The sequence below is a fragment of the Eptesicus fuscus genome, chromosome 12 (assembly GCF_027574615.1).
Source record: "Eptesicus fuscus isolate TK198812 chromosome 12, DD_ASM_mEF_20220401, whole genome shotgun sequence".
NCBI classification, from domain to species: domain Eukaryota; kingdom Metazoa; phylum Chordata; class Mammalia; order Chiroptera; family Vespertilionidae; genus Eptesicus; species Eptesicus fuscus.
The window spans coordinates 84,129,781-84,146,697 of NC_072484.1; the positions used below are offsets into that span (position 1 = coordinate 84,129,781).

Below are 16,917 nucleotides of genomic sequence, written 5' to 3' on the forward strand. Positions count from 1 at the left end.
TTACAACCTTTACCATGCATTAATAGGAAATGTGCTATGCTTTTGTTGACATTCTTCATTCTCTTGAGAATTAAAACATACTCAATAGTTACTCCTATGAAAGAACTGCTAATGGATTTCTCCCTTAGAAGGTGTTTATGTATAATGTTTTTGTCTTTTTAAATATAAGAAAACACATTAAAATTTTATAAAGGAAAAACCCATGTATCATTTCAGAATTTCTTTTATAAATTAACTCTTATATAAACTAAAATAAATTCTAATTTAATGTTGGTGAATTTCAGAAAAACTTAGTCATATTTTAAAATATAAATAACACTAAAACCTATAGTTTACTAAGGAAAATATTAGGAATAAATTCATACTAAATATAAAAATTACATTTGGTTTTATAAAAAGGTAGCTATTTTATTAAACGCTCTTTTATTTGAAAATCACCATTTTCATTATATAACTATATTATACCTCCTTTGATCAATATAAACAAATTTCAAAAGCAATGAAAATATTGATTTTCTAGATATTGTTTAGGATGACATTTGATGATGCCTGCATCTGTATGTCATCCAAATTCTCATTCTTGACCTGGAGATTTAATTTGAAATAGTTTAAATAAATATTAACCCTGATTATCCTCATAGCCTCTATTTTTTATTCTTTTTTTTTATTGTTTAAAGTATTACACATAGACTTCACATTAGAATATGTTGATGCAGAAACTAACAAGCATTTAGAAAGCACTTCTGACCATCTATTAGTAATATTAACAATGATGCTTAGTTAAGAAGTATAGAGCACTATGATAAGAGAGCACTATGATAAGCATATTACACGATTACCTAAGTTAAATCTTATAAAAGCCCTATTTGGTAGGTCCTGTTGTTTATCAACCCCCCTTGAGTGATGAGATTGTAACTTACTCAAGATCACAGAGCTAGCACTGGCAAAGCCAGGATTTAAATCCAGCTGTTTGATCCCAGAGCTTGCTTTTGATGATAGTGCTAGACTGCATGGATATGGATATTATTGAATAAACCTTCAGGTCAAGTAGTCAAGCTTTTTATGATAATAAAGCTCTGAAGGTGTTTTATTATCTGATGATGCTTTATATATGTCATCATCACTGCACACCAACTCTGCAAAAGAGTTTTCCATCCTATTTTATTGATGAGAAAGTGAGACTTCTAAATCAGTAGTTCCCAGACTTTTGGACTTCGTGGGCAAGTCAAAAAGAAAGGAAAGTCTGTGTATAGGGGGCTATTAGGACCAGACATAAGATCGCAAACCTAATTCTGTTAAGGTTAAGAACCTATTTAAATACTACTACAATCTATCATCCCCATCCTTTCATAAAATAAAGGACATTATTACCACCAAAAAGGTAGGAACATCATAATTACCACAGGAAAACAAAGACAAATTTAGTGTTATGAAAAACTATATTACATTGTCCTAGTTTTTCTTATTTGGTCACAGACCAATTCAGAGAGCCCCTGGGATTGCCTGAGTGACACAGCTGATTCCAAGCTGGTTATTTGCTGAGTCCAGATTCGGACTCAGGTCTGTCTCACTGCAGAGTTTGTGCTCACTGCAGCAATTCATGACCTCTCTCTAATTTGCATCTCCAGTGTATTGACCTTCTCCTTTCTCCCCTCAGGTAGGGAGGGGGCCAGGGAAGTAGTCTCCAGCAGCCAGTGGCCTGGCAGTTTTGGTCCCAGTCCAATTTATAAACAGCACTCAGAGAGTAAGTTCTACTGCTCCCCAGGGCAAGGCACTGGGAATGACACATCAGGGGAGAAACTACAGGTATATCTCAATATCCAAGAAACTCTCAAGTAAGCAGCTTGATTTTACATATTTATTCAGAATGAGAAGTCCCACCATTTTTGGTTTCCTGTTTTTACTTCACTCATTTTTACAGTTCTCTTTTCATCATCTATCCTATCTAATAAAAGAGTAATATGCAAATTGACCATCACTCCAACACACAAGATGGCCAGCAGGGGAGGGCAGTTGGGGGCAACCAGGCCTGCAGGGGAGGGCAGTTTGGGGTGACCAGGCCTGCAGAGGAGGGCAGTGAGGGGCAACCAGGTCTGCAGGGGAGGGCAGTTGGGGGCAACCAGGCCTGCAGGGGAGGGCAGTTGGAGGCAACCAGGCCTGCAGGGGAGGGCAGTTGGGGGTGACCAGGCTGGCAGGGGAGGGCAGTTGGGGGTGACCAGGCTGACGGGGGAGGGCAGTTGGGGGTGACCAGGCTGGCAGGGGAGGGCAGTTAGGGGTAACCAGGCCAGCCATGGAGAGCAGTTAGGGGCAATCGGGCCAGCAGGGGAGCAGTTAGGCATCAATCAGGCTGGCAAAGGAGTGGTTAGGGGGTGATCAGGCTGGCAGGCAGAAGTGGTTAGGGGCAATCAGGCAGGCAGGCAGGCGAGTGGTTGGGAGCCAGCAGTCCTGGATTGTGAGAGGGATGTCCCAGATTGTAGAGGGTGCAGGCTGGGCTGAGGGACACCTCCCCCTGTGCATGAATTTCGTGCACCAGGCCTCTAGTCTGTCTCTCTCTCTCTCTCTCTCTCTCTCTCTCTCCATATATATATATATATATATATATATATATATATATATATATATATGGCTAATATGCTAAGTGTCCGTCTGGGTAATGACATCACGTAGCAGCACCCAGCTTCCTCTCCCTAGCAACTAGCCTCCTTGCAGTTTCTTCAGCCCAGGAACATGACTTGCTTTATAGCCAGGTGACAACAATTCACAGTTTAACCAAATGTCTGTGAAGCATTTTCCTGTGCCTCATCTCATTTGATCCTCACAGAAGTCCTGGAGTGGGTAGATAGGAGATTCGGTGGAATTCTGTTTTCTTTTCATTAGCTAGAAAATGGAGATTTAGAAACTTGACCCGACTGAAAAGAAGAAATGGTGGACCTTGAAAATGACTTCAGGTTTTCTCACTGCACAGAATATAGTCAAACACTGCTGCAGTTAAATATTTTACCCTTTGTTCTCCCTGCAAGATGTATAATAATAATCTGCTTTGTGTTGATATTTACTGCTGTGTTGCTGACAATTACCTGTAAGAGAAGTTGGGGTGCTTCACTGAGCTGGAAAAAGTTTAGCTACATCAGAAAGCAGATCTAATTAAGCAAGTATATTCTATATCTATAAAAGGATATGTTGACTTGTGCATGCGCAATACATATAGAGCTCTCACTGGCGCCAATCACATGCATGTGTTTCCACTTGTCATTGTCTATCATGAATTTGGTTGACACTTCTATTATAGAGAAAGTGCAAGTAGCGATATTAAAATATTTCTTACAATTAATTTCCTTTCAATGTGCACGCATTTGTGCACTGGGCCACTAGTATCTATATAACATAAGAGTTAGGTGTGACTCCCCTCTCTCCCATTTCATCTTGTCTCCAGCTGGTCCTAAGCCCACCTCTCTGTCTTTCAGTCCTTGAATTGAATTTTGGTAGGGATTTTTTTTCTTTAAGTTATTTATTTATTTATTTATTTTTATTTATGCCTGCTTGTTCTAGTGGCACTATTAAACTTACAGATGACACTTGAATAACTTGAGGGTTAAGGGAACTGACTAACCACACAGTCAATATCCACGTATAACTCAAGTCAGCCCTCCACATAAACAGGTTCTCAACCATGAGTCAGAAATATAGTTGACCCTTGAACAACATAGATTTGAACTATGTGGGTCCATTTATACACAGATTTAAATCCATCATGGATTTAGGTGTGTTATTCAAGAATCAACTATACTTTTATATTTTACTGTCTACCACTTAGTAATAAAATAATAATTTGAGTGGTATAATACTACTCTTTTGCATATCTTTCATTTGATGATCACAATTATGAGGTAGATTTGACAGATAGTATTATCTTTATTATACAGGCTAAATTCAGTATTTGATAGAAGCAAAATTTTAAGCAGAGATGAAAATAGATTTCATATATCAGAATGTTGATCTTAAGTTAACTACGTAAAGAAAAAACTTCTTTTCCCTACTCACAAATGCAATTCTTCTGGCCACCAAATGTGTCTTTCCCACATCCAGCAATTCTCCAGTTCTCAGCAGACACTGACAGGGTGTGCTACAATTTAACTGCATTCTGTCACTGTCTGTCTGGAGATAGCCTCACTTTCTACAAGTTAAGGGCTCAGTCCCAAAAGATTGCCTGCACTGCAGATACCATTCACAAGTCCTAAGTTGTGATCTATACTTCAGACCAGCCACTTACAAACCAGGGCTTCCCACAACCCCCTCCTCAGATTGGATAATTTGCTAAAATGGCTTAGAGAACTCAGGGATACACTTTACTTATGTTTACCAGTTTATTATAAAAGGGTACAACTGTTTACCTAAGAATAAAAGGCCAAAGTGAAAGGCAACAGACATTTATTTGATCCAAAAGACTAGTTATTTATTTAGGAAGCACTGATTCAGGTAGAAACCGAAATAGTGTTCCAATTAGGAGGTGAAGACAAGGGTATTTGTGAGAAAGGGAAGTGCAACGATTACATAAAGAAGGAAGGACTTTCTATCGATGCAGGTAAGCTATCATAGTGATGCTAATTCTAAAGAATGTCTTTAATTTTCAGTCCATTAGTCATAAAGTTTGCTCTTGTTATCTGTACAAACAGTTGTTTGGGATACAGTGCTGCTTTAGGCTCAGTCCAAAGGCTATTTTGCCCAGTTTTAACACTCTAATGTTTCAAGAGTAAGACATGCAAGGCAGTTCCTCTGGAGTAGCAGCACCGACTCCATTTTTAAAGTGGTTCCATTTATATTTTTCACATTTTCCCCTTTTGATCAGTTCTTTCCTTGAAAGCATCATTGATCAGTCATTGGAAAGCAACACTGATTAGTTATTAAAAGCATCGTTGGTCCCTCATTGCCAGGAAGGCTCATTCCTAGTATGTCATGTTTCACATAGGAGGGAAAGTGGTTTTCTTAGGAGCCTTGAGCCACATCTGAGCAATAAGGGCACCAGAACTAAAGGCTTTACTATCATGTTCCTTTCAGGTCAAATATCTATCATTTCTTGAGGTTTCTCATATAATGTCTCATAGGTCTTAGTGATCATCTCAGAATGTTGAGCAAACCATTATCTGAGTGGTGCATCAAGCTATACAAAACAAAATTCTATAACAAAATAATTCCTATAATGACAAATGAAATGTTAGGCCAGGAGGCAATACCTCAAGGCAGCCAGCTAAGGATATCAAAAAACCATGAGGTTCTGTATTTACCATTTGACTTGTGCCAGATTTTATCTAGTTCCATCTGTATTTCACCAGATGTTTATTCAAGTTCTACTAGGTGTACCAGTTAATAATGCGGACTTTTTTCAATAGATGGAGTTACACATATGTTGATATATATGCGATTTGATATGTATGCTATTTTGTTGTATTGACAACAAGCTTCAAAACTTTATATGTCAAATTTGCTGAAGGTTAACATCATAGATATTTTTACGCTTAAAAATATCGAATTTCGTGCGAAAAAAAGAGCTTTTGCGGGAAGTTTTAATTCATTATTTTGAAGAAAAGTGATGCTGAATACTTCAGGAAGCTTATGGTGAACATGCTCCACCTCAAGATACTTGTGAACACTGGTTTAAATGCTGTAAAAGTGATGATTTCGATGTGAAAGACAAAGAACGCCCAGGTCAACCGAAAAAGTTTGAAGACCAACAATTACAAGCATTATTGGATGAAGATTTATGTCAAACTCAAAAACAACTTGCAGGAAGATTAAATGTTGCTCAGCAAACAATTTCTGATCATTTACAAGCAATGGGAAAGATTTTAAAGGAAAGAAAATGGGTACCACATCAACTGAACAAAAGACAAATGGAAAACCGAAAAGTCATCAGTAAAATGTTGCTTCAATGGCATGAAAGTCTTTTTTGCATCGAATCATGACTGGCGATGAAAAGTGAATTTATTTTGAGAATCCCAAACGCACAAAATCATGGGTTGATCCAGGTCAACCATCAACATCAACTGCAAGGCCAAATTGCTTTGAAAAGAAGACGGTGCTCTGCGTTTGGTGGGATCAGGAAGGTGTGATATATGATGAGCTTCTAAAACCAGGTGAAACTGTTAATACTGATCGCTGCTGACAACAAATAATCAATTTGAACCATGCTTTGATCGTGAAATGACCAAAATGTGCCAGAAGACACGGCAAAGTAATTTTGCTTCATGATGATGCACCATCACACACTTCAAAACCAGTTAAAGACACATTAAAAGATCTTGTCTGGGAAGTATTAACCCACCCGCTGTATTCACCAGACCTTGCTCCTTCAGATTACCACTAGTTCTGATCGATGGCACACGCACTTTCTGAGTAGCACTTCAAAACATACAAAGAAGTGGAAAATTGGTTCTCTGAATGGTTTGTCTCAAAACGAGAAAAGTTCTATTGGAATTACCTGAAAGATAGGGGAAATGTATAGCTAGCGATGGACATCACTTTGAATAAAGCAGTTTTGATGTTTCTTTTGAAATTATTGTGTTTTCTTTGATTACAAAATCCGCCATTATTAACCGGTACACCTAGTATAAGAGGTATTAACAACAAAGCAAACCCCACCTTGTTCAGCTGGGATATGGTCAAGAGCAATTCTGTTGTCTAACACAAGTGTAAGAGAATTTAATGGTATTTCTAGTAGGCTTTTACTTTGGTGATAGCTCCAGCAATTTCCTGTAAGGTTTATGATAAAGTTTCTAATTGTGTACTCATTCATTGCAATGCCTGCCTAAAGAAAGTTTTCTTCCCAATCTGGCACCTTTCCTGGGATTAACATTGCCAGACATTGAACACCCTTGACAATGTTTACCACCATCTGCATGTTTTTACTTGTTAACTAGGTTTAAAGGTAATGCCCAGTGTTGAGTTATCTTTGCAGGTAGAAATATAAGGGGAAAAAGGAAACAGTAACTATTATGGTAAATGCTTTGCCTCTCGTATTATTTGTAAGATAGAGAGGAACTAAATTAAGGAAAAATGAAGGTATAGATCCAGAATTTTGGGTTAGCTGCCACAACAGATATTGTTTCCATCACTTCCTAGTAATTTTTAATTTCAAATCATCTGTTGGTTCAACAGTCCAATTAGGTACAAGGGATTTTTGTTTTGTTTTGTTTTTAATTCTCACCCAAGGATGTACTTAGAGGAAGGGAGAGAGAAACATTGATCGGTTGCCTTCCATACGTTACTCTGACCAGGATTGAACCCCACTGCAACCCAGGTATGTTCCTTGACTGGGAATTGAACCCGCAGCATTTTGAGGGCGTAGGGTGTGCTCAACCAACTGGTTGGGTTGCAAAGGCTTTCTTTAAATGGGAAACGTGAATCCAAGAGTCTACACCTGTAGACCTGGCCTCACACAGATTAGTTAAGAGAGTACCTAATATGGTCCTTTCCATCTTGCTGGTAAAGAGTTCTTATGAAGGTGTCTTTTCCAGTTGTAAAACATTGTGTTTAATTTCATTTCCTTCAATTAAATGGATATCAAAAGCAGAGAATGCTGAATGCAAAAGTTGATGTGGTAAGGTTTTTGTGAATTCTGTAAATAAGGTACTAGACCGGTTTTCCCCAATTAGGCTTCCCTAAGTCAGTCGTTGTTCCTTAAGGCTGTCTAATCATGTCTGGAAGTATTCATGTTTTTCTAAAAAAAAAAATACCATGAACCTTGGTAATATATCCATTGTTTCCAATTGTGTCCTGTTGTAAGAACAGGTTCTTAATGAGCTTACATATTGAACTATGACAGTGGGAATACACATTTATGAAGAAATTCTCAATTCTGGAGAGATCAGGGAGGGAGGAAAAGATAAATATTTCAATTCTGCTTATCCTATATAATAAAAGCCTAATATGCTAAGTGTCCAGTCATCCAGTCATCTGTTCAACCAATCAAAGCATAATATGCTAATGATATGCTAAGGCCACTCAACCACTTGCTATGGTGTGCACTGACCACCAGGGGGCAGACGCTCCAAGCGGTCGGTTAGCTTGCTGCTGCGGTCCGGCCAATTGGGACTGAGAGAGACAGGCCGGACACACCCTGGAGTCCTCCCACAGTCCTTACCCGGCTGGCCAACCTCCTGCGTCCCTCCCCAGTCCTGATCATGCACTGGTGAGATCCCTTGGCCTGGCCTGCACCCTCTTGCAATCCAGGACCCCTTGGGGGATGTCGGAGAGCCAGTTTTGGCCTGATCCTGCAGGCCAGGCCCAGGGACCCCACTGGTGCACAAATTCGTGCACTGGGCCTCTAATACCAAATTGCTGTATGTCTTAGGTAGTTTAGGAGAAAAAAATTTTCTTTATATCTGAAAAACAAAGATTAAAAAAAAAGTAATAATTTCAAATAAAGTCATGGATATTATAATTATCTTTAAGTTCATTCAGTCCCATATTCTTATTGATCTTGATCTTTTTGTTAGCAGTTTTACGAATCCAGTTTTTCCTTAGTGTTCTACAGTCCTCACCCAGTTTAAAAGTATGATCTGAATTGACAAAACAATTTGCTTTTCTCTGCAATACACCATTTTAAGATATCAGCTAGAATTATAAATGAAAAAGTTGTATCAGGACATTTTGGATTTTTAGACATTTTGTATAATTTCTAGAACAATAACAATAATTTCCCCTTAGTAAAAAACAGGAAGAAGGGAGGAAGGGAGAAAGGAAGGGAGAGAGAGAGAGAGTGGGGAGAGGGAGACATATAGATCTTTTTTGAAATGGTGCAGGGATCCTTCTGAAAAAGTTTTTTCTGGTTAAGAAAAAGACTCTAATTTTTGAATTTGTTAAACATAAAAGTTTTAAAACATTTGATCAAGTAGGATCATAGGTTACTGTGAAACAATACTTAATTATCATGATGACAAAGACTACAGACAATACAGAAAATTAAATAGTTGTTAGCAAAATTTTTCTTTTTTTAAAATATATTTTTATTGATTTCAGAGAGGAAGCGGGGGAGAGAGAAACCTCCATGATGAGAGAGAATCATCGATCGGCTGCCTCCTGCACGCCCCCTACTGGGGATCGAGCCCACAACCAAGGGACATGCCCTTGGGCAAATTTTGCTTTTTTAACCTTTTGCACTCGGATGTTGAGATTAAAATTACTCTTTGAATGTATCAATAATTTGAAATATAAAAAAATCCAAATAAATAAGTTTGTATGAAAAGAAACTCCAGTTTTTTATTCTACTGCCGCGCTTTGTAAAATCTGGGGTATTTAAAAAATTAAATCCCGAGTAGAATAAAGGAATTGAGAAAAAAGCAAGAGAGTGCAAAGGGTTAATATTAAGACTTGGTTTACCTAAGCAATCAAAGATCTGATGATAGCAATAACATACTAGTTGTACAGGAAGACTTTGTCCTTTCAGCAGATGAAATAACATTGAGTTTTAATTTTATGTAAGTACACAGTTTATATTAAAGCTTATAATACATTCCAGCTTGATCATACACAGAATTTTCTTTCTCGAGATTTCTTTTCATAGCCCTAGCTGGTTTGGCTCAGTGGATAGAGCATCAGCCTTGACCATATCCCAGCTGAACTGAAAGGTTCCAGGTTCGATTCTGGTCAGGGGCACATGCCTGGGTTGTGGGCTTGATACCCAGTGGGGGACTTGCAGGAGGCAGCCGATCCATGATTCTCTCTCATCATGGATGTTTCTGTCTCTCTCTCCCTCTTCCTTCCTTTTTGAAATCAATAAAAATATATTAAAAAATAAAATAAAAACAGCTTCTTACTCTCTTGCTGAAGCAGTGCCTCAAGCCTGGCTGGTCAAGGCTTAAAAAAAAAAAAAAGATTTTTTTTCACATACCTACAACTTTCCTCGTGATTCCCTATATATGCATTTCCATATTTACCTTCTATAACTGAAAACATGTGTTCTACTTTCCTGGTATTCCAAGTTGTTTACCTTATTATTCCTAGTATTTTTTTTTTAACCTCACCTGAGGATATTTTTTCCATTTATTTATTTATTTATTTATTCATTTATTTATTTATTTATTTATTTATTTTAGAGAGAGAGACTGGAGGGTGGGTGGAGAGAGAAACATTGATGTAAGAGAGATCCATCTATTGGTTGCCTCCTGTAATACTTTCAACAATAACTTTTTTTTCTTTTTTAAGTCTCGAGTCACCTAAAAATTCAAGGAAACTAGTTCTGAGCATCAACAATTACTTGAAGTCCAAAAGAATAGCTGTATTACCAAGGCTTTGACTGAAATGGTATTGCAAGTCAAATCTGATGGCCAGCCATTGGCTTTGAGAGTTCAGTCTGAGATTCCTTATGAAAGGGTCCAGAAAGCAGTGTTCGAAAGAGATTATATGATCGGTCACTATTTTTGCTGCACTTATATTAACTAATTAAGCCAAGTTTAATGCAGACACATTAGTTTTACTGTGATTATCTTTGGTTTAAAAAAAAAGGAATTGTAGAGAACAAAAATAATGTTGGTACCTTTGTAGATACTAGTTTCTAGTCCCGTTGATTGTCTTTGAGGTTTTGTTATATACCTTTAAACTGGGCTGGATCCTGCCTTCTCCTTTCCTCAAATATCTGGCTATCACTGGTTCCAAAGTGCACTCCAGACAGTGGAATTTTCCTGCTCCCAGTAATCATAGTAATCACCCCAGCACACTGTAGTCTCTCAAAGGCTTTAAGTGCATGTTCTCAGTGGCTCACCACCAAATAGATGATCTTCCTAAGCCTGGAACATCAAAAAAGAAATGAAGAGAATAACCAATTTAAAAATGAACCTGAAAAAAAAGAAAAGCAAGGGATGCACTGAAAAACAAAAATAGACAAAGTCTTATCTTTATAAAGTTTAATTTTAAAGCCAGATATTAATTAATGATACAAAAATATAAAAATTATAATTATTTATAATAAAATAGTTTTCTATGAAAATTTAAAGTAGGAGGTTAGGTAAGGTTTCCTGGAGAAGTGAAAGCAGAAGCAAGATTTAAAGATTAGGTGGGTGGAGAGGAAGAGGAGAGGGTTAAGGGGTGTCCTTGCAAATAAAAGATGTGAAAAGGCCTTTGTCTGGTTTGAAGATTAAGTAAAGGAACTGAAACAATGATAATATGGCATCAAATTATGTTACTATATAAGGCTAGAGATGTAGGTCAAAGCTAGGTCACAAAAGGTTTTTGTGGGCCTTGTTCGAGGTCTTGATCTTTATTAATTGGAATAAATCTAATGGGAATCTACTGAAGAAGAAAATGAAAAGAACCTGAAGTCATGATCTGCGAATACCATAGAAAATCAGAAAAGAAAAAAAAAAAATCACACAGGATCGATCAGTAAAAGCTGTGAGAACTACAGAATAGTGGTAGCTAAGAGTGTGCAAATGCCTTAAGTTTTAATCACATCTCTCAGGCTGAGACTCTGAGCAAAATGGGTGAAATTGTTTAAATAAATAAATAGAAAGACAGATACAAAATAGAGTCACTTGTCCCCAGAACAGCAAATCAAGATTTTATTGTAGTTTCAATCTCTCCCAGGTTTGTGACCTTTAACCAGTCAATATGGCATTTCCTGATTAGGACTACTGAGGTGATCTGCATTATAGACCTCCTGCCCTTTCCCCAAAGGAAGGTGACTGACTTGCTTGTCCCATCCCCTTTTAGCCTTTAGAAACTTTGTGCTTCCTACAGCTCCTCGGAGATTTTTTCTGTTTGCTGGGTGGGATGCTGCCTGCTTGGTGAATCCTATCTAATAAAAGAGTAATATGGTAATGTTACTTGAACATCACTTAATTGAACATCACTCTGCAACGCCCACAGCCAATCAGGAGGGAATATGCAAATCAGCGGGACAAAGATGGCAGCAGCCATGGAGCCAGCTGGAGTGGACAGGAGGTTTGGGTCGCCCCCGGCGATGGAGGAAGCCAAGTTCTCGCCTGCCTGGGCTGGCCACTGAAGGAGGGGCCTATGGGCGGCAGCCACAGAGCAGGCCAGAGCAAGAGGGAGGTTTGGGTCACCCTCTGGTGATAGAGGAAGCGTGGCTTCCTCTGTCACCAGGGGCAACCCAAGCTTCCCGCCCGCCCTGGCCAGCCGCTGAAGGAGGGGCCTGTGAGCGGCAGTCACGGAGCCGGCCTGAGCACACCTGAGGCTTGGGTCGCCCTGGCTAGCCGCTGAGGGAGGAGCCTGCAAATGACCCTCAGCCCTTCACCCAGGCTGGCCAGGCACCCCAGCGGGGACCCCCACCCTGAAGGGGGTATGTTCAGCCTGAAAACAGCCCTCAGCCCCTCACCCAGGCTGGCCACACCTCCCTAGCAAGGACCCTCACCCCATGGGGGCGTGGCTGGCCTGCAAACTGTCCCAGCCCCTCACCCAGGCCAGCACCGTCCCCAGTGGGGACCCTCACCCCAATGGGGGCATGGCCAGCCTGCAAACCACCACAGACCCCTCGCCCAGGCCGCCCTGCCCCCTAAGGGAACCCCCACCCTGATCCGGGCCACCCTTCAGGGCAAACCAACTGGCCCCCACCCGAGCACCAGGGCTCTATCTATACTAATAATCTATACTAATAAAAGGGTAATAATGCTAATTAGACTGGGAGTCCTTCCAGATGTTCTTTTGGACAGAGCCTTGGTGGCGGGGCCAAGATAGAGGCTGTTAGGGGCCAAGAAGGGAGGGCAGTTGTGGGTGATCAGGCCAGGATGGGATGGCAGTTGGGGGTGATCAGGCCGGTGGGGGGGGGGGGCTGTTGGGGATGATCAGGCCGGCGGGGGGGGGGCAGTTGGGGGCAAGCAGGCTGTCAGTGGGGGTCAGTTGGGGGTCATCAGGCCGGTGGGGGGGCAGTTGGGGGTAATCAGGTCTGCAGAGGGGGCAGTTGGGGGCGAGCAGGCTTGGGGGGGGCAGTTGGGGTGAGCAGGCCAGCAGGCAGAGTGGTTAGGGGCAATCAGGCAGGTAGGCAGGTGAGCGGTTAGGAGCCAGCAGTCCCGGATTGCAGGAGAGATGTCCGACTGCCAGTTTAGGCCCGATCTCACCCACAGGGATCGGGCCTAAACCGGCAGTTGGACATTCCCCGAAGGGTCCCAGATTGGAGAGGGTGCAGGCTGGGCTGAGGGACAGACCCCCCCTCCCCCTCCGTGCATGAATTTCATGCACCCGGCCACTAGTCATTTAATAAAGTCAGTTAGAGTCTTCAAATTTACTCTGTTGAATTTTTGTTTTTTTAACATGTCCATCATGACATTAACATTTTTTTAAGAAAAGCAGTTATGTCTCATCAAATATATTTGACCTATAACACTGTAAATTTAAAGTGTACGTGTTAATTTAATACACTTACATACTATAATATTATTGCCATTGTAGCAATAATTAGCTCCTCTGTCACTGCATAATTATTTCATTTTGGTGGTTGGCATAATTAAGTTGTAGTCTTTTAGCAAGTTTGACGATTGTACTGCAATATTATTGTCTATATTCACTACACTCTGTTAGATCTCTATAACTTACTTGCTACTTGTTGCCAATTTGTACCCTTAAGCCTCCCCCTATCCCCATTTCTTGTGGTTCTTGATGTGCTTATGATTTCTTGGTTTTGTGGCCCTATTTAGGTACCACGTTTATGTGAAGTATCCAGAATAGTTAAGTCCATAAAGACAGAAAGCAGATTGGTGTTGCAGGCACTGGAGGAGGGAGGAAAACTGCTTGAATGGATAGGTGTTTCCTTCTGGGATGATGAAAATGTTTTGGAACCAGATAGAGGTGGTGGTTGCACAACATTATAGATTTTCTAGATCCCTTTGAATCATTCACTTCAAAATGGTTATTTTTATGTTATGTGAATTTCACCTAAAAATTAACTTTAAAAAATCCAGGGTGTAAATGGTTTTGCTACATTCCCATATACAGACCACATATTTCTCAGCAAGTAGAAATTAAAAAACATATTGTATGACAATTGCAGTGATTTCTAATGATTAAAATAATAAATATGAATTACAAATTGATTTTTGGTGGTAGAATTGATATGCAGAAGAATCTATTATATTCCCATCATTAAATATTTAAAGTTTAATATATTATGTACAATTTTCCACTTTGAAAAATTCCCATGTTTGGGATGGATGTGAAAAGACAAAAATCCAATTTGAATGAACTTTTAACATTAAATAACAGGTTTTCTAAGAACAGAAAATTTAGTTAATTACATTTAAACATTAACTACGGTAGGTTAAAATTCTAAGTCAAGGTAAGAATCTGGATAGCTTCTCTTCCTCTGAATGTGTATAGTCCAGGTTTTCCTATTATTTACTTTTCACCTTCAAGCTAAACTCCCACATGGAACTCACTTCACTGTTTACTAAATGTTACCTTGTTTCTTTCCTTTTAAAAAAAATTTTAATTCTCACCTGAGTATATATTTTTATTGATTTTATTGATTTGAGACAGAGAGAATCATCGATGTGAGAAAGAAATCTCAATTGGTTACCTCCTGTACGTGCCCCAACTGGAGATCGAACTTGAAACCTAGGTATGTGCTCTGACCAGGAATCTAACAACCATTTTGTATACAGATGATGCTCCAACCAACTGAGCCACCTGGCCAGTGCTACCTTGTTCCTTAACCTCTCAATTCCTTTCTCTCATAAGTGGGAGATACATACCTTGCCACACTTGTGTGGATTAGAAGAAGGGCACATGTTTAGCACACTATAATAGATACCTAAGGGTAGCGATGATTATCCAAGTAGTTAAGAGTCTTGTCAGGAAAAGTAAGTCTCGGCCTTTACCATAATGTTACTCTTGCAACCATTACAGTCTATAGAAACATAAATATATTTTGAAAAATAGTTTTCACATGTATAAAGTTAAGTTTTCTAAATCTGTTTTTGAAAACTGATGCCTGATGTATATGCAGTTCTATAATATGTCTCTCAGCCATAGTTTATAGTGGAACTTCAGTTCTCAAACTTTATTTGTTCCAGAATGCTGCTTGAGAAGCAATTTGTTTGAAAACCTAATCATTTTCCCCATTAGAAAATATTCACAGCACAATTTCCTGAGATGCTAACAATGCAAGGTTTAGTGGTAAACTGATTCATATTCTTGAATTCTCTCCTCTGTCACCTGCGTGATGCGTGACTTATCATACAGGTATCAACAAGAATACTAAAGGTTATTACGGGTTATTAAGTTGAGAAACGAAGTTTTGTTTGACAACTGAGACATTTTTTCCATGAATAACTTGGTCGAGAACTGAATTATTTGAGATGGGAGATGTTTGAGAACTGAAGTCTGACTGTGTTTGCTTTGTTTTTCTCAGGTGAAAGAAAAGATGTTGTCCCGGTTAAGAGTCGTTGCCACTCCTTGTTCTCTGGCATGCCGGCATGTACACACAAAAGAGAAAGGCAAGCCACTCATGTTGAACCCAAGAACAAACAAGGTTAGTAACATGACTAGTGACATACCTTGTCTCTTGTCCCAATAACAGTTTGATTTTATATATTTTAGACTGATAAAGTGAAACTTTTCTATTTTGTAGCTTTACAATAAAACTATTCGGAGGTATTTGCTTTTTCTGCATGAACTTTTCACTTTTCTCCATAAGGCAAGAATCATGGCTGCGTTATACCTCTCAACTCACAACTTCTACCACCAGGAAAGGACTGGCTATTTCCTAGTTCTAGCTCAGAAAAACCCACAGAATAGCAGTCCGGCCAGGACTTTTGACCAGATGTGGGATATTTAGATTTACCCAGTTTAGATCAAGTACTCATCCTGGACCAATCAGATGGGCCCTTGGAAGATGGGGTCAAATTGTAAAATGAAATTTCATGCTGCTACACCTTCGCACAGCTTTTTGGACAGAAATCATTACACACAAGTGATTGTGCCCATTAATCACACTGCTGCTTCAAAAGACAGAGACCTCTGACTCCCTTTACATTCTTGGGGCAGAAGTGATGGGCAATATTGAGATCTAGTTGTGACTTTATTCCTTATCCATGCTGGGTTCAGTGGACATTCCCTCTCCATATTTTAGGAACAATTGTAAGTAAATGAAATAGTAAATAAATGTAATTCTGGAATGAGATTTTTTTATAGGAAGCTTATAAGAGGATGCATGGGTTTATTGCAATATATGAAATTTCCCTTTTGAGAATGGTGCGTTCGTATTAAGGTGTCATTTATTTTAAAACTTTAAAACAGTAAGAAATTTGCCAGTCCCATTTGTTTTCTCTTATGGTTTTGGGGGGCAATAATTGGAGAGTATGATTTGAGGGTTTTGGGGCCTACAAAGGGGGATTTGACTAAGGGTCACACAGAGCACTTTATCTTTGCATTTTTGGTACCTGGCTAGAATGAAAATTGAGCAAGCAGTTAGTGAAGTAAATGAAGCTTAATGAGGAATATTCTAATCCTCTGTTGTTTCTGTCGTATCTCCACAAATCTTACTTGTTCTTCAAGATGCAACTCATTGAAAACCCAGTTCTGCAGAGCCTTTGCACACCCCACGGACTGGGATAACTGCTCCCTTCTCTAGCCCATGTAGCAGTGTCTGTCTTCCTCTTCCTGTGCAAGTCATCTGGATGTCGGCTTTGTGCTTCTTCTCATGTCTTAAGCTGCTGTTGAAGTAATTGATAGTATTTACATTTTCATGACTTTGTATTTTTTACCTATATTTCAGGTTCCTCTTGAGCAAGGACCGTTCAAAAATTCTTTGTATCTTTTATAACTCCATGGGCATAGTAAACATTTGATAAATATGTTGGTTTTCTCTTATTATAGAAACTATATAAACCTACTTTGTGTGGGTTATAAGAAATTTATAAAGTATGTTGCAGGGAATGAATTTTAAGGAGGAAGATAGTCTACATCAGTGGT

At 39.3% G+C, this 16,917-nt stretch overlaps 1 protein-coding gene across 2 annotated transcripts in view; it reads left to right on the plus strand.

Annotated features, from left to right (window-relative positions):
- Window positions 1-16,917, plus strand: part of ME2 (malic enzyme 2) — a 48,936-nt gene that overhangs the window by 1,898 nt on the left and 30,121 nt on the right. Inside the window, exons 1-2 of one of the 2 annotated variants that reach the window (XM_054723677.1) lie at window positions 14,535-14,563; window positions 15,356-15,475. In XM_054723677.1, coding sequence (XP_054579652.1) covers window positions 15,368-15,475 — 108 coding nt within the window. In that variant the 5' untranslated portion in view covers window positions 14,535-14,563; window positions 15,356-15,367. Of the gene's footprint in view, window positions 1-14,534; window positions 14,564-15,355; window positions 15,476-16,917 lie in introns of those variants that run through there. The other variant, XM_008148290.3, reaches the window with a different exon arrangement.